General features: G+C 36.9%; 2 protein-coding genes across 2 annotated transcripts in view; one reads left to right on the plus strand and one right to left on the minus strand.

The window, feature by feature from the left end:
* Positions 1–838: 838 nt before the first annotated feature.
* LOC139954172 (uncharacterized) lies at positions 839–7,590 on the minus strand. Its single transcript, XM_071953874.1, has 7 exons — positions 7,418–7,590; positions 6,958–7,030; positions 5,576–5,669; positions 4,922–5,065; positions 4,342–4,429; positions 3,637–3,746; positions 839–3,304 (listed from the first exon to the last, which is right to left on the minus strand). Exons 1-7 carry the CDS (start codon positions 7,457–7,459, stop codon positions 3,133–3,135), a joined length of 723 nt encoding a protein of 240 aa, XP_071809975.1. The 5' UTR covers positions 7,460–7,590; the 3' UTR covers positions 839–3,132.
* A 129-nt stretch (positions 7,591–7,719) lies between these two features.
* Positions 7,720–23,242, plus strand: part of LOC139954182 (CCAAT/enhancer-binding protein zeta-like) — a 34,213-nt gene continuing 18,690 nt past the window's right edge. Inside the window, exons 1-9 of the mRNA XM_071953886.1 lie at positions 7,720–7,848; positions 9,170–9,309; positions 9,918–10,392; positions 11,711–11,819; positions 12,525–12,781; positions 12,910–13,035; positions 13,563–13,652; positions 14,802–14,886; positions 15,467–15,551. Coding sequence (XP_071809987.1) covers positions 7,720–7,848; positions 9,170–9,309; positions 9,918–10,392; positions 11,711–11,819; positions 12,525–12,781; positions 12,910–13,035; positions 13,563–13,652; positions 14,802–14,886; positions 15,467–15,551 — 1,496 coding nt within the window. The remainder of the gene's footprint in view (positions 7,849–9,169; positions 9,310–9,917; positions 10,393–11,710; positions 11,820–12,524; positions 12,782–12,909; positions 13,036–13,562; positions 13,653–14,801; positions 14,887–15,466; positions 15,552–23,242) is intronic.

Genomic DNA, 23,242 nt, shown 5'->3' on the forward strand with positions numbered 1-23,242 from the left:
CATGCAGTATAATTTCTGAAGATTCTGAAGACCAGGCCTTACAAATGTTTTTTTCAGTTTCAATGTAAGGCAAAAAAGCACAACCGCTAAGAAGTCCGACTTCGCTGTGCAAGTGGATCATTCGTTGACCAACCTTAGTTCGTTTTAAAAACATTTTTCGGTAGGCTTAATTTCTATGATTTATTAAGCCTATTCTAATATGTTGATGGATTTTAATTGTGTGTAGGCCTAGGCCTATTCAAAGGGGTGGGGGGGGGGGGCTCGCCAATTCCACTAGTGCCGTAGGGCCGGCCGCGAGTCGTGAGCATCCACATTTCGTATACATTGATAGCTATGGCCTAACTGAAAGGTTCCGCAGTGTAACACCTCGTACATTTACCACTTCGTGCCTTCAAGATAGAGCGGTGTGAGTTGGGAGTCCCACTTCTTCTTACGGTACATTTCATACCATACCTCGCACTAATGCCACCAAAGTCACCGCCGCCTATAGTTAATGACCGTTGTGAATTAACTTACTAACGATTTTGTTTGCGACTGTGACTTTCATTTCAATCTTTAATCTACAAAACCTGTTGAAAAATCCTTTTCGTTTTGAAAGGAAGCTGTATAAAAGCTTGGATTAAGCACAATAACAAAACGCAAAATAATTTAAGTTCTCTTCTAAAGCCCAGTATGCTTTGGCAATTGTGAACTCATAAAACCTACAGACTATGTAGTCCCAAGGTAGGCCTATGGTTGTTTTGACTGTGTGAAGTTTTGTTTTCTGTATTTAGTTTTCCATGTTTCAGACGTCATCCTCAAATCACTGCTAAAATAAAACATGGACAAAACACAACACTCACTGTCTCAGTTTGTTTTATTGTTTTTCTCTGAAACTATAATTTGTATATTCAAACGTGTCCTCACAAAGAACAATCGATACATACAATACTTGTCATATCACCACGTAGGCCTATAGAATATTTCCAACCCCATTTTGAAGTAAAATTAGTCACTAAGCAAGTTTTATAAACAGGGGAAAGAGTTAAGCGCAACAAGAGGGTAGATTTGTTCTTACAAGAAAGTGGTCATGGCCTCACCAGTCGACCCCAGCCTTGAATTTCTCGTAAAGTAATATGTTTTCTTTTGAGCATTATACAGGTTAGATATTAGGCTTCAAACATCCGTGTTTAATTTCAGTCTGACAGCATACCAATTAGGAAATTCATCTAAAACCATAATTTGAGAAAATTGTATCTTAAAAACTGAAACAGCGGATTTCGGTTGTTACAACCAAATTTGAGGAGTGTGTTTACATGCTGAAAACTGTGCCTGATTTTCACTATTTTCTCCCGACTCACATTATAGATTAATCCGAAATGTTCGTCATTTCATATAATCCCAGATAACAACACTGTCTATGATTGTTAATTCAGTACAATACATTTAGGTGATGTTGTAGTTTTGTAATATAAAATGAACCTTGTGGTTTAAAATAAACCACTTACATATTAAAAGCGCATGAAATTGTCCAATGCCAAATCTAATTGCAACTTAGTCATCCATAATGACTCAAAGCCGATTGTATAACAACGGTAAATATATCTATTCTTAATAATTAATGAAAAAGTAGCAGTCAGATGCGACACTTTAAAAGTATACATTTTCCGTTTTGAACTCTGAAATGAACCCTATATTATGTTTATATAACTGTTAAATATTCCTAAAGAAAGAACAAGGTAGTTGATCTGAAAAAGTGTCAAAGTAAAATGAAGTTCCAACTTCTAAAGTGATGTTTTACTTTTGACGGTTGTGACACTTGTAAGGACATTAAATAGGCAAACTATGGTTTGTAACCTTGATTCTCACTAATATCAGTGGTCTTTTGTGACAGACCATTTATAATACAGCCATGTTTCTTTTACATCTTAAAATTATATGAACAATGTGTGCAGAACCAACTTGTGTAACTTTTTTTCAGAGTAGACGTTGACCCCTTTTTATAAATGCTGAGCAGAAACTTTTTAAAGAGTTAAAACAATGAGTTAGTCCTGTATCACGCTGCAGTCATCTCTGTGAGATTCCCTGTACTGGTATACATAACGACAATGACACATTCACAGCCTTAACTCTTAATTTATGAAAAGGGTCAGACTATTTGTTTTCCCTGCCAGCCATAGTTTGGTTTCACTGGTTTTAAGGAAAATAAAACACCAAAATGGTGGAGGAACTATGATCAAAGTCTTTTGCAATATTTCATGTCATCGTTCTGTAAATTCACATTGATTCTGCTGCACATAAAAATCTATTACCAAAGAAAGTTTTTGTCAACATGCAAAATGCAATGTTATGCATATTCTTGCCAAGTACAACATACAAAACCTGGCTCCAACGCTTTATATACAGAAATTTAAATGCTAAAAAGATAACTACAGAACTAAATTAAATCCCTACTTCCGTTGGCACCATGCTCAAACAGACTGGTCGATAAAAACTGGAGCACTGCTCAATCTCTGAATGCATGCATGAGTAGATAATAGACCCTTAGGCAGTGTCCAAATTGGCGACTACAGCTAGGGCTACAGCTAGATTTTCGTGTCATGTGTTGAGGTGTCGGACGTCCTTAGCAACAGCCTTAGCCGTACCTGTAGACTACTTCCTGTAGACGCCAAATTTTGATACAGCTTTAACCTCATCTGTTGAGATGAATCAACAGCAATACAGTGATTACACCATACGTGCACTCCACTGCATTCGTCATACAAAAACCTTTACCAATGACGTTGATCGATAAGTCAACAGGAGTGTGGGCTTTCACTCACGACACACTGGTATTGCACAGTAGCATTGCGGATCATGTGATTTCAACTAAAGACACCCAGTGGCTGACCCCCTCATTTTGACTTGGTTCAAGATGATAATAGTCTATCTAAATAGTTTTCACAAAACACTATGTTTGTCTTAGCTGTATATTACCACTGGATAACTCCATCACAAAGCACTGAATCCGGATATTGCAATGACATTAGATCAACCAATGGTCTACAACTGTTAATCACTCCAAACTTCCATTTGAATGGTCCATCGGAGAAAGGGATATCTCAAGAAAATACCAGTGTAGAAAAAAACACAAAAAAACAGTAGGATCATTTGTTATGTATCATAATTCTCATCATCATCTGTGCTGTTGTTCTTGGGTGCCTGGTACATGCCCATGCCCATGTGGACTGTACCCATAGCTGCGGTTGGTGGCTGGAAGACTGGTATTGGTGGCATAGGCAATGTAGGCGGTGAGGTCGACAGGGCTGGATGCATTCCTGGCACACTATTACAGAGTGGAAGAAAAAACACTGAGATTAATGATTTGCCAAAGATTTGTTGATACGTCAGAGATACATGTGACGTCTTGGAGGCTTTTCATCTTTCTTTAACCCTCCTACCCTCAGTAAACTTTCAAGTAATTTTACTGACCACTATAATTGATTCAACTGCAAGGATTGCATATGTTGGCACAACGGCGTTCATGTTTTTACTGTGCAGGCCTGGGATTTCTTTATCATTAACTTTCTGCTGAATGAGGGAGGGCTGGCTGCTCTGCCCGATTCCCAAGTTTTGGGTGCAACACAGTGCAGATGAATCTTACGACAGAAAACTTACCAGGCCGGACTTGGTATCTCAGCAGTTGCTACAGCAGAGGCCAGAGGGTCTTGCATGCTGTTGCCGTCGCTATTGTATGTTCCTTCATCCTCCTCAGTATCAGAGTCATCCTGAACATTCCCCGGAAAACAATCACAAAACAAACATAATGTAGCTATGGAGCTGTATTTCTACATACCGAAATGTGTCAGAGTTTGCCCTTGTATGGACTTGTTTAGTGACTGGCCAGCAGGACCAGTCAGCTTGTTGATTTTTTCACTAGATAAAACACGGATGCCTTTTAACAATGAACTTGCCAGTCATCCTGTGTTGTAATGTGCATTTGGCCAGTAGACCACTGTTACGGGGGACGCTGTGTGATGGATATAACACTTGACCTAGTTTACTGTGCTTGGTTTCCCAAGATGCATTGTGATATTATTTTTCCAAGATGGCGCTTGTACATAACGGGCTATTGGGCATTACTTTTGCTAAAAGTACAGATGCATTAAACCAAGTATGTTTTTGTTATGGGAAATAGAGAAAATGTCAAGAGAGAGAAGATGAACACTTCGCTTGCACTTAAAAAATTGCAAGATGGAGGAAAGCAAGAGAAATTTTGTTGGGAGTTACATAAGTGCAGCAGTAGATAGGGAAAAGCTGACAGAAAATCTTATAGAACTGGCCTTAGGAGATGAACTCTTAATCTTTGTTGTTTTGACCTACCTCCGACGTGGATTGTTCTTCTGATGACTGCTTCAGTTGGCTATTGCTTGGACCGGCCCCTTCATCCTTGCTGCGTTTCCTCCTTGGTCTAGAAGACAAGATAGGCTCAATCATAATTTTCAGTTCATTGAGCAGAAACGAAAGACTACCACATGTACATTTGACAAGGGTAAAATCACAAGGGTTACAGGACTGAAACTTAACGACGACAATGAAGGCGTACATGATAGCCTTTTTCAAGCGATTGTACAATATTATCCAGATCCAGAAGGCAATTGCCCTCATGCCCCTTGCCACCACTTTGATGCCCCTAGAATGTTCCAGTTAGAAATTTAGATGTCACTAATAGAGGTGCCCTTTGCCATGGATTCAAACATTGCAATGCTTTTGTCCTACATACATTTGCAGGAAACAAATTTGTGCTCTTTAACAGGTCCCAATATTTGCATATCCATGAGACTTGCACAGTCTGTTAATGATAGGAAAAAACCTGCCTAAACCTTATAAGAAGAAAGATGCCTGGTTGTCACTGTGTCAATCCGTCCCTTATACCCCCCTATAGGGCCCTATCCATCCTTACTTATTATGCTGCCTGTGTTTTCGCTCAGTTGGATGCACAGTGGGTGGTTGGGGACCATCTTCCTCCTCACATGGCATGTCTGGTACATTCTCCACAAGGTCCTTCAGGAAATCAAACGTGCCCTCACTCTCGATGCATTGTTTTCTAGCGGAAAAGGGAACAGCACAAAGATTAATAACTGCATTTTCAATTTGGTAAATCTTACTTTTAATGAAAGATTTTCTAAGTACTTGTGCTGCTTTCCTGTAAAATAAAAACAATATAGTTTTAATACAATCTCGCATACAGGCTGGTGACCAGGCTTTTTCTGTCTCTGCCCCTCGGCTATGAAATAAACTTCCCATTTATGTTGGGAATTCAACTGGTCTCACTGCTTTTAAAAGGCCCTCAAGACCCATCTTTTCTCTGGTCACATGTAATCTGGGTTTATCCAGTCTGCCCCTCCCCCGATCTTTCTGGCTTTTTTCATTTTCTATTTCAGCGCTTTGCATTCATTAATTACATCCACTTTATAAAGGTTCTGTTATTATTATTGTTATTATATAAACGTTCTATTTTAAAAGATTTCTACTGTTCTCTCTTAACTCCACCAAATTTCTATATATATTCAAATTTCTGTTCAATTAAAGAACTAAATCCCAGAACATTTCTTACATATGAGATGTTGACATCGTTTTAGCACTTCTGGCTTGAGTCTGTTGCAGCGACTTTGTCAGAAGAGATTCTACAAAGATCTCCAGCGCCTTGGCTAAATGAAGGTTTCTGTCAAGGACTAAACTAACACAGGTTTCTATTCTTAGGTGTGAGACAGAGACTCATTGCCATTGCTGACAAAAAGGGCCTGAAACTCAGATGGGTGGTTTGATGATGTTTTTGCCTTGAAGACACTATGTATGAGCTTAAAAAAGTGTAAAATCACCAGAAAAACCTGGACAAAAATAAGTACATCTGCGTAAAGCTGCGGACACCATTCAAGAGACCGTATAATTTAGAGATGGTAATGATTATACACAACATGTTATTAAGCCAGCAGACATTCATGATTTGTGGAAAAGTGGAAGTTGAAAAGAATGGTATTGTATGATGGTATTATTGACTAAAAGCATTATTTGTAAATGCAACTTTTGCTTCAGAAGATTTAAATTATTGATCCCATTATTATTGATTCTCTAAACCACCACCTCCAAAGAAAACTTCTGAAGCAGTGCCTAGCACACTCATGGTGTCAAAGGTCATTAGACTCTACAAAGAATTGGTCAGGCCTCTCAATTAGGCTACTGTGTGCAGGCATGGAGGCCTCTTCTACAAAGGTACATTGATCTCATGGAAAGTATCCAAAAGAGAGCGATCAGAATGATCGGAGGTCTATCACACATAGACGAACTCAAGGAAGTGAAGTTGACCACAAAAGAGTGCAGAAGGATGTGGGGAGATCTCATAGAGACCTTTAAGATTATCTAGGTCTTGAGGGTTGGACCCAAGAACTTTTTTGATTTTGATTTTTCAACCGTTCAGCAGAGGGGAAATGAACTGAAACTGTACAAGAAAAGATCTAACCTTAACCTCAGCAAGTTCTGGCAATAATGAACAAATTTAATAAGGGCCATGTAGACAAATTTCTCAAGAACATTAAGGGGGTTTTATATAAGCTGTAACCATTGACCAAGACCATCCTCTCCTCCCATGATGTGTGATGATTGCGTCTATGAATTAGAAAGTAAGTTCAAGTAAGGTCATAAATCTGTAAATCTGCGTCTACGAGAGCATCCGCATGCACCAGCAAACATCAATGTTGGAACAACTTATGGACCGGAACAGAAACGCGAAGTTAGTTAACTTAATTAAATTTAAAAAGCCTGGGCCGTTAAAATATTCACATTGGGCACTGGGGGTACTCCTACAATTAGGAGGTTTAATCCGCTAGGCGCTATACGAATGCAGATTGAACCTCATACTCATACTAAATAGTTCTGCGTAAAAGGCCACCGGCATTGTGGCAACGCGCCACTGCCTAACTTTTGTTTTAAAAAGGATACAAATGACGACCGGTACAGCTGCAGCCACTTTGCCCACATCTTCATCCAGCTGCATTATCTTCTTTATCCTTGCCTGTTTAACAATATAAAAAAAAGAAACAAATATATGATTAATTATTTAAATTTGATTTCAAAATCATATTTTCATTTTTATTAAAATAAAATAAAAAATTAAATTATTTATTAATAATATTATTGTTAACTTAAATATTATTAATCCTGAAAATCGATTAGGCATATTCCATTATTAATTGATTCATTTTTTGTAAAAAAAAAATAAAACTTGTTTTTATAAGGGCCTAATACTAGTAATATTTAATAATTTTAAATAAAAAAATAAAAAAAAATATTCAAAAAATTAATTAAAATTAAATAAAAAATGGGTAACAAATTACAAAACAAACAAAATAATATTTTGTGAACAGGCCTTTCATTACCAATCGTGACTGTGACAACTTACTGGTGGAAATCGGGCGTTGTATTTCTTCTTCTTTCTAGGCATGATTATCCCAAAAAATAGATCCCAAGTTTATTTTCCAACGTTACACAGGAATCGCAATGTTGTATTGCAGAGGTTTGTGCACGCTGCCATTTTTAATCTTTCGTCATTATTAATTCTCGTTTTCATCTACATCGCCGCTTGTGCCCAATTTACATTAGGGGATGATGTGAGGGCGTGTGCAGAGAACGAAGTTGAAAGGGGGGGTTGCGAAAGAACGGACTATCTCTCAACTGGCCCTTGAGGGCGCTTGTCATTCAATAATGGCATCTACCGTGGATAAAAAACGTGGTGCGAAAAAGGTGAAGAAAACAAGCAAAATGAAGAGGAAAAAGGGTAGTAATTTTGACAAGCTTACTCTTGATGACATCAAATATATTGACGGAAACGAAGTGAGTAATTTATCTTTGTTTGTGTAAATGTTTTACAATTATTGACTCGTCGACGATGTTTTATTAGAATTCCTTGCTTTGCATGTGTTTTTTTTATGTTGATGTTTTTCACCAACTACACGTGGACGGTATCTTCGATGTATGGGATGGGTCCCCCTACTTGCCATCACTGTCAACACGCTTGGTGTCGTCAACTCGCCGTCAACTCAACCAATATATCTTGGTGGCATGTGTTTTCAGTATGATAACAGGACAATTGTTCACAATCAAAAACTAAATATGGACAACTTTCCGTACACACGCCATCACTTTTTCACTCATGAGTCTTGAGTCTTGTCTTGAGTCTTGAGTAGTGTGATCCCTTTGCAGCACAAATTTGGCTAAATTGGGATGGGTGCAGCGTAGCGTCACAGCCGTAAGGTGCAAGAATAGTTCCCAGACGCGTGTCCATATGTTTGTACACAAAGCACCAATCAGGAATTTCTTCTTTCCAGGACGGACATGTGCTGATAAATTTCCACGTTTGTCCTGGGTAAAAAATGAGCGCACACACAGTCGGGGACAATCGACATTAGTAGTGCAGCAGTAAAAGAGCGGTAGTTGAGAAAATTCACACTCAAAATTCATTTGATTTTTACTCAAAACCTGTGATACATATTTGAACAATTCCAAGTGTAGGGCTATCTGCAAATTCTGAAGCATTAGATCGGTAAGTTTCATGATGCAGATCGTTGCAGATGGTTTTTCAAGAAAGCGAACGATTTTGATATCAGACGTGCTGGGGCCAAGGATACGGAGTGGATTGGACCAATTTATGGGGCTAAGTGCATGCTAACTCCAATTTGAGGAGTCTCATATTGAGAAAAGAAAAGATCCTAAGGAGTTTTTTCAGTGGCTCGCAAAAGCACTTACCTCTTCAGCAATTTCAGCTTATAAATCCTCTGAGTGATATGCCAATATTTAACCTTGCAGGAATTACGCTGTTTAAGTTCCAATCAGATGGACATATTGTGATCTATATTGTGAGGCATTTATTTATAGAGGCCTGTATTTCTGTAGACACTCACTACTGCACAATTTACACTGGTCAGATGGTTATGAAGAAGAATCGCACATGTTGAGTAGAAATCTGCACTGCACAAGTTTAAAACTTGCCTGTGCTAGTTTTAGAACTTGCCTTCAACACACAAATGAGGGAGACATTTGTAACTTAAACTTTGAGTGCAGTTTGCTTCAAATTGCTTCCTTTAATGGCTCTTAAGTAATACGTAAAAATACAAGAAAATACTGACAAAGAAATATATTTACTTTTTGCTGACAGGATGATCTGAAGTTGATTGGTGACATCACTGGGTCAGATGACGAAGAAATTGGGTCTGAGGTAAACAAGGAGTTTGATGTTGATCCTAATGAGCTGCAAGACTACATTGGCAGTTTGGGCTTCAAGAATGTGCCATCAGAGTAAGTGTACAGATGCCTGAGCATCATCAGTGTTCACTATGGCTGATGAAATGAGTAAGGTCCTCAAAACTCAAACAGATGATTGAAGCATAATTTACACATCCTGCAATTGCAGTGCTCACACAAATGTATGTTGATTCCATTTACATCTTGAAAAATATAGCGGTAATGAGAAATTTAGAGGTCAATGAAAAATGTCATAAATGACAGTACATGAACATTTTTTAAGTGTTTTTTATGACAAATTTTCACAGTGAGGTGGTGATATTGACAAAATATTAAAACAAGTATGAGGTGATCTGCCTCTCATTTGAATGGCCTGTGTACTGCTGGCCATTAGTTGTACGATGTTGTGCATATATAGGACAGTCGCCGGAGTTGAAAAATTATGTACAGGGATATTAGTTTTGACGTTGTAGATCTGAACATACAGAGTAATAAAATAGAATCATTTTGATAAAAGTTTTTATTATAATTATATTTTTCTTTTCTGTCAAATCTTTATAGGGGTTTTGTAGATTAAAAAGACATTGAGACTTAATAATTGTAAATGAAAAAGAAATGAACACCTTGCCTTTGTCACCCTTATTTTATTGTTTATGTTACAGTAAACCACCACGTGACTTGGCAAAAGTTAAAAGCAATATCTCAAAGGTACGAACGATCACGCCTCAGGAAAGCAAACCCATTCAAGTAATCGCCAAACAAGACAAGAAGAAGAAACTTACCAAAAAGGGAAAACAAGATGCCATGGTTAACCAAGAGCAGACTGTAAAATCGAGTACATCTCCCAAGAAAGAAATGTCTCCTAAAGAACCTGCCTCAGGATTGTCCAAAGTAACAAAAGAAATGAAGAAGACCAACAAGACAGGAGCCGGAGGAGCAGTGGAAGGAGCAGCTAAAAAGAAAGAAAAACTCGTTTCGGGTAAATCAGACGTCTTACAGCATGCAGAGGTGTCAAGCACATCAACGGGAATGCAAAACATCAGGAAGGAAAGAGTTTCATCAGAAGAACTCTTGAAAGATTACGTGCCAAGGAAAAGCCTGCTCTTTGAGACCGATGGGTTATGCTTCTATCGAGAGGTAAGAAATGAAGAATCAAATCTTCAATCAGACTAATCTTCTGCATGATTTTGCTTGATATTTAAAGGCACTGGACACCTTTGGTAATTGTCAAAGACAGGTATTCTCAATTGGTGTATCCCAACATATGCATAAAATAACAAATCTGTGAAAATTTGGACTCAATTGGTCATCGAAGTTGCAAGAGAATAATGAAAGAAAGGGCATCATTGTTGCACACATTTGTGTGCTTTTAGATGCCAATAAAAGGCTTCAGGCCTGAAGTCTTTTAATATTTGAGTGGGAAATTACCTCTTTTTCAAAAATACGCTACTTCAGATGGAGCTGTTTCTCACATTATTGTTTAGCTCTCCATCACTTGTACCAACTGAGTTTTTATGCTAACAAGGACTTTGAGTAATTACCAATAGTGTCCATGGCCTTTAATGCGGTACAGCACTTTCTATTGGAACAGACTCATTGGATTTGATGGCCACAAGTTCAAACAGTGTCCTCACTGAGGTCACTGGAAGACTTTTCAGTTGAAAGTCTATACATCTTGAATTGGCCAACCCCAAACCTTGGCTGATAGACCATGGTGAGCTGGAATATAATTTGGTTGTTTACCCTTGCACCTACACCGGTGTATTAAGCACTGTATACTTGATGCTTTCCCAAGTTCTGCAAACAAAACCACATGGTAAACGCTCGGATGGGATTCGAACCCACGACCTTTTCATTGCTAGAGCAGACGTCTTAACAGTAGATCACCGAGCTAGCCTCATGGCTAGAGGTAGTTCGAAATATTAGAAGTGGGCACTGCAAAGATTTAATAGAATCATGGTGGAATACAGAACTTGCCTTTCGATAAACAATGATGGCAGCAAATAGACCTTTATCATGGTGCAGCCATCTTGGCTTTCTCCCATTGATATCAATGTTACCAAACCGAGGCTGGAAGAACAAAATAGTCTGGTTCCTATTTGCAAGCTGATTATTAGCTTTCATTATTGTTATTCGGTACGAGGAACATTACCAAGATGGAGGCAGCATGATAAAGGTCTATTGATCTCTCATAATCCCCTTTTGTACGAAAAAATGACGAAGGTCAGAAATTTTACACAGTAACTACCAGAAGATGGTAGATTTATAACATGAGTTGGAATGGTCATAAATGTCTACCATTATTCAAGTGGGAATCAAAATACATCATCTGTCGTCAAATGGTTTAGAGAAATTATCTTTTATGTCATGAACGTTATGCTGTAAGGCATTGATAGGCTACATGTTTTCTTTAAGAAAATATTGTCATTGTTTTTTTGTTTTTTTCTTCTACCAGTTCCAGTCAGATCCAACAAAGTTTGAACTTTCTGATGACATCACCGTTGCTGCTTACAAGGGATTGGCCGGCAGGCTTTATTCAAATGAAATTCAAATCTACCTTTCAGGTTGGTTTTTACTTTGAACTGGTACTGACTTTTTATAAGAGAAAGATGCATGGTAAACTAAACAGTATTAATGTGGCTGTGGAAGCGTTACGTATTATTTGTATTAGTCTTTATTGAGTAAGGTTTGCAAATGGAAAAGGAATTTTGCTTATGAATTGTGGTGGCTCTGAAAATAACGGAGGTGTTAAGTCACCGGTTCTTTTTAGAGCGACCAAAACTCCTAAGATAGCTTCATGTTCATGGTGTTACTCTAAGCCTTACTTGTTTTGTATTCTCAACTGTAAAAAGTTTCAAATCCTACTCATGTACATGGTGTTACCACAAACCTTACTAGGTTGCATTCTCCACCACGCAAAGCTTCAAATCCTACTAATAAGATTGATGTTACTGTCAACCTTTCTTGATTACTGCCAGTCTTTCTTGATTGTTAATCAGTGTGCCTGAAATGCATGCACTAAACTACTAATGTCCTTATTATTTATACATGTAGCCCAATCATTCAGTTTCCCAATTCAATTTGAGCGAGTCTTATAACCAAATTTTCATTGGGAAAAAAAAGTGTACTATTTTAAATTTAAATTTTAATATTTCAGTAACCCCAATTAAATCGTTTTGAAGTGCCACATGTTGAATACATATGATTTCTTGTATGACATCATGTCTTTAAAAATAAATAATAAATAAAACTAATTGTTCCTGATACAGGAAAGCAGGGTGACGTCAGCTCAAAGGCACAATGGATGCGAACCGTTGTCAGCACCGGTGTCCTCGCGGATAAGATCGCTGCCCTGACACTACAGGTCCAGACTGCGCCTCTTCACACGCCCTCGGCATTCGACTCCCTCATGACGATGGTCAAGAAGAAAGGAAGGAGAGAAACGCTGGTCGCCATGGATGCGCTGAGACAGCTCTACCTCCAGGAGATGCTCCCCGAGAAACGCAAACTCAGAAAATTCTCAGAGGTAAAGAATTTCTTGAGTCTTTTGTCTATTTTTTGTGGTGTTTGTCTCAATTATCAGTTTACCCTTTTGCAAGAGCACAACACTGAACTCATTGTATTTTCTTCTTGTACTGTTCAATCTGTTTGTAGCATCCATTCATGATGTTGAACCATCTGAGCAAAGGCAGACGAGATGACCTGAACAGAAGGCTTGTCCTGTGGTACTACGAAGATCAACTCAAACAAAAATTCCAGGAATTTGTAGTAACACTGGAGGTAAGATAGCAAATTATTGGAATACATTTTGAAAGCCCTTTTCACCCTACTCTATTCCCAACCAACAACCAAAACTAAAAGGCAATGTGTAGAGGCAAACGCATAAATAAAAACACTCACATCAGTGTTTGTTCTTTCACAATGTGCAAACTTTATTTACGACAAACGTGGTAGAGATGACTCTATATTTGAAAAGGAAACTACATATACACACTTTAATCCCCTAAATACTTGACCCCTATAGCTAAAAATGCATATTTTTATTCCAAGATCGGACAATTTATTCACCATATTTCTGCAAATATTGTCCATATTTTAAAGAACAGCACACTTGTGGAAATCAAGTGGTTAATAATTTTCCCCTATTGAGCCCTTGCACAAAACAGAAAGCACCTTTTGTACATTTTAACTACCAAAACAGCCGACAGGTTAGGTGCGTGTAGGTCACTGCGTGTTGCGCAAGGGTTCTATATCTAATTTTGTGTCAAAAATATATCTCTAATGCCTTTCTTTGTTGCCTTTTTCAGCGACTGTCCCATGACACCATCCCTGCTGTGAAACAAAAAGCAATGAGCACTGCCCATGAGCTACTGATACACAAACCTGAACAAGAGAAGGTACGCTTAATCAATTAGCCATTTGTGAATTTGATTTGAATAATTGACATTGGTACATACACTGAATTGCTGTTTAAAGACACTGGACACTATTGGTAATTGTCAAAGAGCAGTCTTCTCACTTGGTGTATCTCAGCATATGCATAAAATAACAAACCTGTGAAAATTTGAGCTCAATTGGTCATCGGAGTTGTGAGATATTAATGAAAGAAAAAAAAACACCCTTGTCACACAAAGTTGTGTGCTTTCAGATCCTTGGTTTTGAGACCTCAAATTCTAAACTAGAGGTCTCAAAATCAAATTGGTGGAAAATTACCTCTTTCACGAAAACTACCTCACTTCAGAGGGAGCCGTTTCTCGCAATGTTTTATACTATTAACCTATCCCCATTTCCCATTACCAAGTGAGGTTTTATGCTGATAATTATTTTGAGAAATTACGGATAGTGTCCACTGCCTTTAAGTTTGAATTCTTCAGACTACAAGAGTCAGTTGCTATGGTTTAGGGGCAGAAAAGTTAACCCTGGTGCAGTTGTTGCATATTCAATCATTCAAAGTTGTGCACGTATTATTACTGTCTCTTACGAAAAAGCTTGCACTGAATCAAGTGACATAGCACATGTCTCCAGAGTCTGAGGTATGAAAATGTTAGTGTTAACTTGTCACTAAGTCATTGTATGTACCAGACATTATTCAAATCTAGCTCGCAAACAGCTGATTGGTTATATTGGACATGTTTTCTTCTGCAGAACTCTTTTTTGGGGGGAGCGGGGGTTGGATCACTGAGTATAGGTTTGGGGTGAAACTAAAATGATGTTCTTTATTCCAGATGAAATTTTTACATCTAGAAAGATTTATGTTGTTTAAGGAACCATTAAAAATAAAATACAAAACTCGAAAGCTATTCGTGTATTAAAGGCACACTGTCACAGTTTGTTTGTTTGTTTGTTTGTTTGTTTGTTTGTTTGTTTGTTTGTTTTCGTTACACACACAATCATCTAGCACTTTATCAAAAACATATTCCTGCCATTAGTTTGTTATATTTAGATATGCCATTAGTTAGATATTTTTCGATCTTAAAAAAAACTTTTAGAGAAGCTTAATTTTGTAAATAAACTACTTTCTTAAATTGATCCTTTCTCTGACACAGATCCTTCTGACGTTGGTTGTGAACAAGATTGGTGATCCAGATTATAAGGTGGCAGCAAGAGCCGTCCACCTCTTGCAACGTTTAGGTCAGTATACTTTGAGTAGAGAAAGATCCTTTTCTTTTTCTTGGGGTTGGGTGAAGGGGATTTGAGAGTATTATGAACTGAATAGACCGTGCAAGTATTGTGCATATTCGAACCCGTTCGTATTCAGGGCCCGTTACAGTGCGCAAGTATGTTCCTACACCCGTTAAAGCACGTGTGTAAGATTGGGTATTGTCAAAGACCAGTATCCACAATTGATGTGACCCAACATATACATGTTTGGATGAAAAAGGGTAGACGGTCCAACTCCCCAGCTGCAGTGACTGTGAAGGGTTTGTCACCAGCCTTGCTATGGGGTGCACGGTGCAAATCAGACGATAGCTCAATCGGTCACAAGAAAATGGTGAAGAAAAAAAAATCAGTTTTCAAACATTGGGCATTGGATTCCTAAGATAAAAACTAATTCTTTTACTCATTTCTGAAAAGTTAAAGCATTTCATGCAAACGAAATTCAAGGAAAGTTTTCCCACCATGATCTTTATGCCATTGATATAAATTTGTGCAAATCTGTGAATGTTCACATTTTCAATCTTGACAATTTTATGCACAATCTTTTTAACAGTGGAGATTCATACCAACATGAAAGGAATAGTCGTCACTGAAGTGGAATCCTTATTGTATCGTGCTAACGTCAGCCCAAAAGCACAGTAAGTCACTTTTTTTGGATCTCATGTCTTTTAATCTACAACTCTGTGTAAGATTAGCTATATCGCAGAAGACCATGGTGTCTTTCCTTTATAACAGTATTGATGGTGTAAACGTGTTTATGTTTTTTACTAACACAATTTTTGTCCTGAGGGCTTGCATGGAAAGCAGTGCTGGGGGCTGACCGGAGTAATAAAAGTTGACATAAATAAATAAATATATAGATCTATATAAAAAAAATACCACTGTGTGCATTGACTGTGAGATTATGGCTCAAAACAGGGAACAGGTCAAAACAGGGAACCGGTCAAAAAGAGTTAATGATTCATTTTGTAGCATTTCAGCTGGTTAACCCTATTCTGCTTAGCATCTCTTAATTCCTATATCGCAACAAAATTGGCGTGGGACTGACTTTAAATTATGGTCTTCCTTAATTACTGGTTGTCATCAATTATTGTTTATAATTTTTTTAACTATTTCCGGTTCGTGGAAAGCTTAGTCATATTCGAGTTGATATTCCATTTAAAATTTACAATTTATAATGATACCAATAATATGAACAGTTATTAAGTGCCGGTTTCTAGCAAGTATTGACACTCATTGCGCAGTTCAAAAAACTGAAAATATTATTTTAAAAAGCATTCCAGAACAACATATCAACTATACAATACAATACAATACAATACAATACAAAACTCAATCTATTACCCAAATTTACCAATTCAACACACAGACAGTGCAATCCCATTCTCGTTGTGTAATTTTGAAATGTGTTAGTACAGTACACATGAGTGAATACTCACACTGGCTTGGACTTGCGTGTTTGACACGTTGTGATGTCACAATATGTAGCTTATATTTTTAGCATTCGTGCAGAGTGCTATTTACTTATTTGTTTATTTATTTATTTAATTGTTGTTTATCCGTGGGAATTTTGTTTAATGTGCCAAGTGACAAACAATCATAAAACATAACAATAGAAAATTGTACGTCACAAAATTTGTCAAAAAGAAATTACTGGGAATATGCAAAATAATTTGGAGTTGAACAAATGTAGATGTATGGCTTCTGACTGGCTTCCCTGAAAAAAAAGGTATTGAAAAAGTAGGGGGGATCGCCAACATTTACTGCTGTCATGTTAACTCGGTGGTCATTAGTTCAAATCCTGCTCTACTCAAGTTTCCTTTGTTCCACCCCATATTATTTGTGTAAATTTGCTCTGTCAGTTTCCCGTGTCTTTTATAACTCCATAATATAAAATATGATAACATCAATACATTACAGTAAAATTTCAAGGGAATGTTAAAAACAAAAGACCCTGGGCCAGCTAGAATTGATGAAAGCAGAATTAATGGAAAGCAAAATAAGGAAAATTTTACTAAATTAGGGAAGGCTAAATGAAGTGAGAGAATGCAAAACAAGGAAATGTCAAATAAATTAGGAAAGCCAAATTTAGAAACATTAGTAAAAATTAGTGAATTTTTATAAAGTTCAATGATTTAGAAAAAATGGGAAAAGCTGAATGAATTGGAAAAGGCTAAATGAACTGGTGCAAAGCCAAAAACAAGATAAATGAATTCAAATAAGCAAATTTTGGGAAATGCAAAAGTTGCAAAAGCTTAATGAAATTGATATAGTAAAAATTGTAATGGCAACTTGTACAATCAAGCCCATTGAGAAATGAAATAAATGTGCACTATACTTAAAATATTCTGCACTAATTAGCATTAAATGCGTTCGGAAAAAATACTGCAACTGGCCTGGAATTGATATAATTTGTCTTGATCTTTAGACATCGCTTCCCTTATTAAAACATTCCTTTGGAAAAAATATACATTTCTTGACCATATTACAGTGCGGTAGCGCACACATCAAAATTTTCACATTAGCATCAACAAGTAAAGACATTTTCATTCACTGACAGATGTCTACACTTTATAACTATTTTAAATAATGCTGACTGCATTAACTCTCATTTTAAAGCGTGTTTTCAATGGGAGACATTTTGAAAGCTCTGCCACTAGAGGGCAGCAGACCTACCAGGCAAGGGTGCACAACTCCTTTAGCAAACAATGGTAAATGCTAAACATTCAAAAATACTCAAAAAATATTTAGAAGTCTCTCAGCCTCTTGAAAATTAAATCACATACATTGTCATACAACTTAACTTCAGATTTCTTCTCATTTTTTGGTAGGTCAGCATTTTGGAATTTTTGCTAATTACCCTAGAAGAAACACTCCCAAATCCTCATGCCACCGCTTGTTATCATAGGGGAACTCGTGTCCAGTACGTCCTGTTCCAGAACAGTTTGGTTTATGCTGGCATTGTGTTATGAGAAACAAAATACAGTTTGGCTAAGTCTAAATACAAAATCAAAACACGCAAAACACAAGGTATTTGCTGTCAGTGACCGTCACTCATGCTTCTCCTATTCCTAAGTTGTTGACATTACCTGGTGGAGAGCGCCCTCTCTTGGTGATTGGCAGATATTCTAAAGTTTCCCATTGATGAACACTAAAGCTGAATCAGAATTAAACTTGAATGATTTATTTGGACCTTTCCTTGTTGTAGCAATATCTAAATGCATTTTTGATCTATCGTTGGATAACTGTGTCATTCTGAATTTCAGAGTGACATAGTATTTATTTGGATGCCTTATATCAAGTACCAGCTTGTTACAAAACTTATTATATCTAGTCCAGCCGTGATCACATCAGCAATGTTTTTTAAATGCATGTGTGATCTCATAATTTGAGCAAGCTGGAATATGTGGGTGTAAGCTGAATGTCGAACATTTTTCATATTGAACCCTAGTTCACACCTTATTTCCAGAGTCAAATAAACAGAACTAAAATATATGCAAATTTTACATTTCTTTGACATCGTTTATAACTAAAAATATACTTAATGACAGCTATAACTATATCTCGATCACCTTTACACTTTTTGGGGATCCTGCAGTCTAATAAATATTTGTAAAATACATTGTAACGAAGCAACAATCAATAATGTGAAATACTGTACAGCTACTTCAATCTAGGTTCTCAAATGATAAATGAATGTGAATAAGCCTTAAACCATGCCTTTGCTATGACCCACTTCACCTTAGATTGCTTCTCTTTATCCAGGAGTAAATATCATTTACCAGCACTACTGGTTATCAGGATCAGGCATGTATGCTTCACTTATGAAAGGGCAAGGGCACCAAGGCATTTTCTCATTTCTGACCTTACATGTATTGAGAAAATTGTATGTTTTTACTGGAGCATTTCAAGGTTACCAAGGCAAAAACCAAGGGGCAAGGAGGCAATCGCCTTTGTTGCTTCCATGAAGTATCAGGCCTGCAAGATTGTTAAGGATGAATTAACAGAGAGCATTGGACTGGCTACTTTGGCCTCCTTGGTAGCGATACCCAAGAAGACCACAACATAAAGGAAATCTTGAGCTCACTTATCTAGTTATTCTTGTAGAAGCAACTTCCTGGTGATAAGATAGTTAACCATAGATAGTTTCTCTGCATCCAAGAGTACAAATTATGACCTGTTCATCCAGAGACCAAGGCTGTTATTTATGAATACTGATGAGCTGCTACTGTTTCCCCTTTGGGCTGTAGAAAGATCCAAGAATACAAGAAGTTTGAAAGTTCAAAGGCCGAGCTTTACGTAACGCATTCAGCAACAAATGATTAGAGAAGCTGCTAATAGTTTATTCAAGTCGGCGACCAACTCCCAACTTCTCAGTATTGATCGAAGTTGTTTCCTTTCACAGTAAATGCTCCAGTCCCCATTCTTACTACCTGAAATATTAAGACAAAACAGATAATGAAATTAACATGTTTTTACAGACACAATCAAAAGATATACAGAAAGTACACAAAAATAATATCATAAAGCTCACTGACTTTTTCCATTTTTTTCATTCTTGCAACTGTTTTACTGAATTGCGAATTCCTTAATTTATTTGTCACTTTGTTAAAATAAAACAACGAGAACTGCCTGCTGAGTGCTTTGAACAAAAAGCATAATGAGATTTGTGACTTCTTGGCAATAAGGCAACGGTATTTGCCACTATGCAAAAAAAGCCTGATTACTAAGGCTAAGGGTTGTTAAAAATAATTACCCGTTTGATATTTTTGGGGTATACTTATAATTGTTTCTTTTTCAAAAGATTTTATCACAGTGACACCATTAGTGAACCAAATACAAACAACAAATGTTTGCATAAAAAGCACCAGGAATTCTCTTTCAAGAAAATCTCGTTTGTGAATTGGCTGAACCCTAGACCGAAAACCATGGCTAATAATTAATCGATCTAGATGGTTAAAAGTGGCAGTAGCCTGTCGGCAACAAAAGGATGTAGATTTTAAACTGTGGATTACACAAACATCCCTTTAAAAGGGGAGACTTGGAGCATGAGTTCCAGTATCCTTGCTCCCTTTTAGTATTTGCCAATTGGAGTATAGCAAGTGCATGCACTGTGCATGATACACAATAATAATAATAATAATAAATAATAATAATAATAAGACTTGTAATGCGCACATATCCACCCTGCTGGGTGTTCAAGGCGCAGTAATATATCTGGTTGTGTTTACATGTCTCCCATTTAATGACCTATATACCCCCCCCCCCCTCTCTCTCAAAAAAGGAAACAAATTGTTCTTGTGAGTATTCTCCAATTTCAGCAGCATCCCAAGTACAACTTTAAAACAGGCTCGTTAGGCTCTCTTTTTCTGGTCGATAAAAGCTTTTCAGCATCGTTAAAAAGTGTTTGAGGAGTCCCTTATTCGCCTAATTTGAACTACTCTGACAAATATCTTGGTGTTGATTGGTTAGAGGGAAACTCGTAGAGCAGCATTGATATGAAAGAAATTGCAATAGTGGGATATAATTGAAAAGAAATGACATGAGAGTTCGATAATCTTAAATTCTTAACACTGTTTTTCGATATTTGGTTTTTTAGGTGTGCAGGCAAGCGAAGAAAACAACTCGTTATTACCAGGGTTTTTCTCTTTCTTTCTTTTCTTCTTCGTGAAAGTTGGCCAATGACTTTTTGGAGCTATGCCCATCCACAATTTAGAAACCTCTGAAAGAGTAGACAGGCCAGTGGGAATTTGGGACCTAGTTATACAGGTAGGCTGGGCATTCATCACACAGCCTGTCTATTAGTTAATGAAGTATGCAGGCCTGTTTGCTTCATTTTTGAAAGGGCAAGGGCAACAAGGCATTTTCTCGTTGGTGTAAGGAATTTTTAATTTTCTACTGGAGCATTTCATGGGCCTCAAGGCAATGGGGGGCATGGAGGCAATAGTATTTGTTGCCTTTGTGAAGTATTAGGCCTGAAGTAGTACAGTTGGGACGCGTTTTTAAAGATTCAAACTCTACTACAGAAGTTGATATCTCAAGTTAGTTGCCACACAGCAATTTGTTTGGTGTTCAAACAGTCGCCCATAACACCTTGAGGCAATATCTTATAAGTTCCTATTGATTGGAAATAAATTGTTACCAAAGATATTTTTTTCCTTTGATTGGAAACAAATTAGCAGGCAAGACGTTTTTCTTTGATTGGAAATAAATTGCTACTCAAGACATTTTTCCTTTGATGGGAAACAAATTGGTACGCAGGACGTTTTTCTTTGATTTTAAATAAATTTCTACTGTATAAATTTCTACTCAATACATTTTTCCTTTGATGGGAAACAAATTGGTACTCAGGACGTTTTTCTTTGATTGGAAACAAATTTGTCATGAAATTGTGCTCGATATATTCTCCCATGTACAACTAAGTGTAAAACTGGTATTCTAGCTGCTTTCAGCTTCAAAATTTCTACAAGTTGGACAAGTTCAACAATTTCTACTCGGCTTCAAAATTTCAACAAGTTCAACAACTTCTACGTTCCAAACCATCGAGTCAATGTCACTTAAAATGGTTTTATTCATTGTTTGTCCTCTCATTACAACTGAATTACCCATTTGAATCCCAGTGTTAACATTTTCCACCTCACCCTTCCTGCCTTCAAACAAAAAAATCAATGAAATTTTGTGATTTTTTCCTCTCCTTTGTACTCTTTGTTTTATCCTCTGTTTTTTTTTTTAATCCGAAAGGGGAGGTCGGGTCCAGAGTGCAACTTATGTTTTAGCTACTTTAGTTTGATGTTAGAACTTTTTCGCTATTTTAATCTTTGTCAGGTGTTGTCTGTTTAAATAATTTCATGTGCAGTTTTTATTTATTTAATGTTTTTATTCATCCTGATTTTGGCGCTTGCGCTGTTGAATGTGGCTAAAATGAAATTAAGATTTAAGTATTTACATGCTGTGAAGTTCATTATACAGATTAGAAATCCATTAGTCAGACAATTCTTTCAAAAAAATGAGCATATAAACTAACTTGGTAAGAAACATTGCAGCTAGCGTGATTATGTATCACATTTTGAGAAGCAACTCCCTTCAGAGGAAGGTAGTTTTAGAGAAAGGAATTTTTAAAATGTCCAAACTGAGAAAAGTTTTATGCATGAAGTGTTTCTTAGATTGTTTGTTTCCAACTATGGATTAGTTCTTCTTGAATGGACATAACTGCTCAAGATTTTCAGCAATCTCCCCTCACCCATCTTGCCACTGTTGTACTTGTCCTTTATTTGGGTCTTGCAGGATTTCTGTCTTTTTGTAATGTTAGGCTTTACCTTCTTGCCTTGTGTATGATTTATGTTTTAAATGAATAAATAAAAAATATATAATAACAAAAATATTTACATAAACACAGTTACATAAACACAGGATTAAATGAATGGTTTGAAAACCAAAAGTATACTTGGCGGCAAAGGACACTATTGGTTATTGCTCAAAATAATTATTAGCATAAAACCTTACTTGGTAACGAGTAACGGAGAGCTGTGGATAGTATAAAAAAATTGTGAGAAACGGCTCCCTCTGAAATAATAATAATAAAGGAAACTTATAATGCGCCATTACAAAGCTTACAACTGAAGGAACTTGTTAAACAAAATAAACAGAAGGAAAAGCAGCTGGTTAGAAGAGGTGGCTTTTGAGTTGGTTCTGAATTTGATTTTGAGACCTCAGAATTACATTTTGAGGTCCCGAAATCAAGCATCTGAAAGCGCACAACTTCGTGTGACAAGGGTGTTTTTTCTTTCATTATTATCTCGCAACTTCGACGACCAATTGAGTTCAAATTTTCACAGGTTTGTCCAGTTTCTTTAACTACATGAATGAAAATTAAACAAATGACAAAGATGATACAATTAACAAAATGTTAAGTTACCTTGATTAATTGTTTTGGTTACTTCTTTAACTTTGAATCATACGAGCTCTCTCTATTCTCTTTAAAACTCAATCTCTTTCTTCTCAGTTATTTCGTTGAATCAAGTTCAAGTGTTTCGCCATAAACTGTTAACCATTTTCTTAGGTCAATGTCATGAATTTGAGACTTTCTTCTGGCGTTTTACCTTTTGCAGTGCATCTGCCAACTTTTTCGGGATGTTATAGGCATAATGTTAGTAATAAGTGCAGAAAATGTCTCAATTGTTGCTGGTGTTTTGTTTATTTTTTGTTGTTGCCCCCATGCGATGAGCATTCTCTTTTATGTTATAAGTTTAAAGTACAACACCTTACCTTTTTACGTGTGCTTAATCTTGCACTTGAGATGCAGTGGCATTGTTGAGCTCACTCATCTGTG

This window comes from Asterias amurensis, chromosome 1, assembly GCF_032118995.1.
Source record: "Asterias amurensis chromosome 1, ASM3211899v1".
NCBI lineage: Eukaryota > Metazoa > Echinodermata > Asteroidea > Forcipulatida > Asteriidae > Asterias > Asterias amurensis.

Excerpts from the sequence above, each read along its gene's own strand:
- LOC139954172 (XM_071953874.1), bottom strand. The coding sequence starts at position 7,459 with ATGCCTAGAAAGAAGAAGAAATACAACGCCCGATTTCCACCA. Across the intron at positions 7,031-7,417 it reads ACAACGCCCGATTTCCACCA|GCAAGGATAAAGAAGATAAT; the intron begins GTAAGTTGTCAC and ends ATTGTTAAACAG. Across the intron at positions 5,066-5,575 it reads ACGATGTCAACATCTCATAT|AAAACAATGCATCGAGAGTG; the intron begins GTAAGAAATGTT and ends CTTTTCCGCTAG.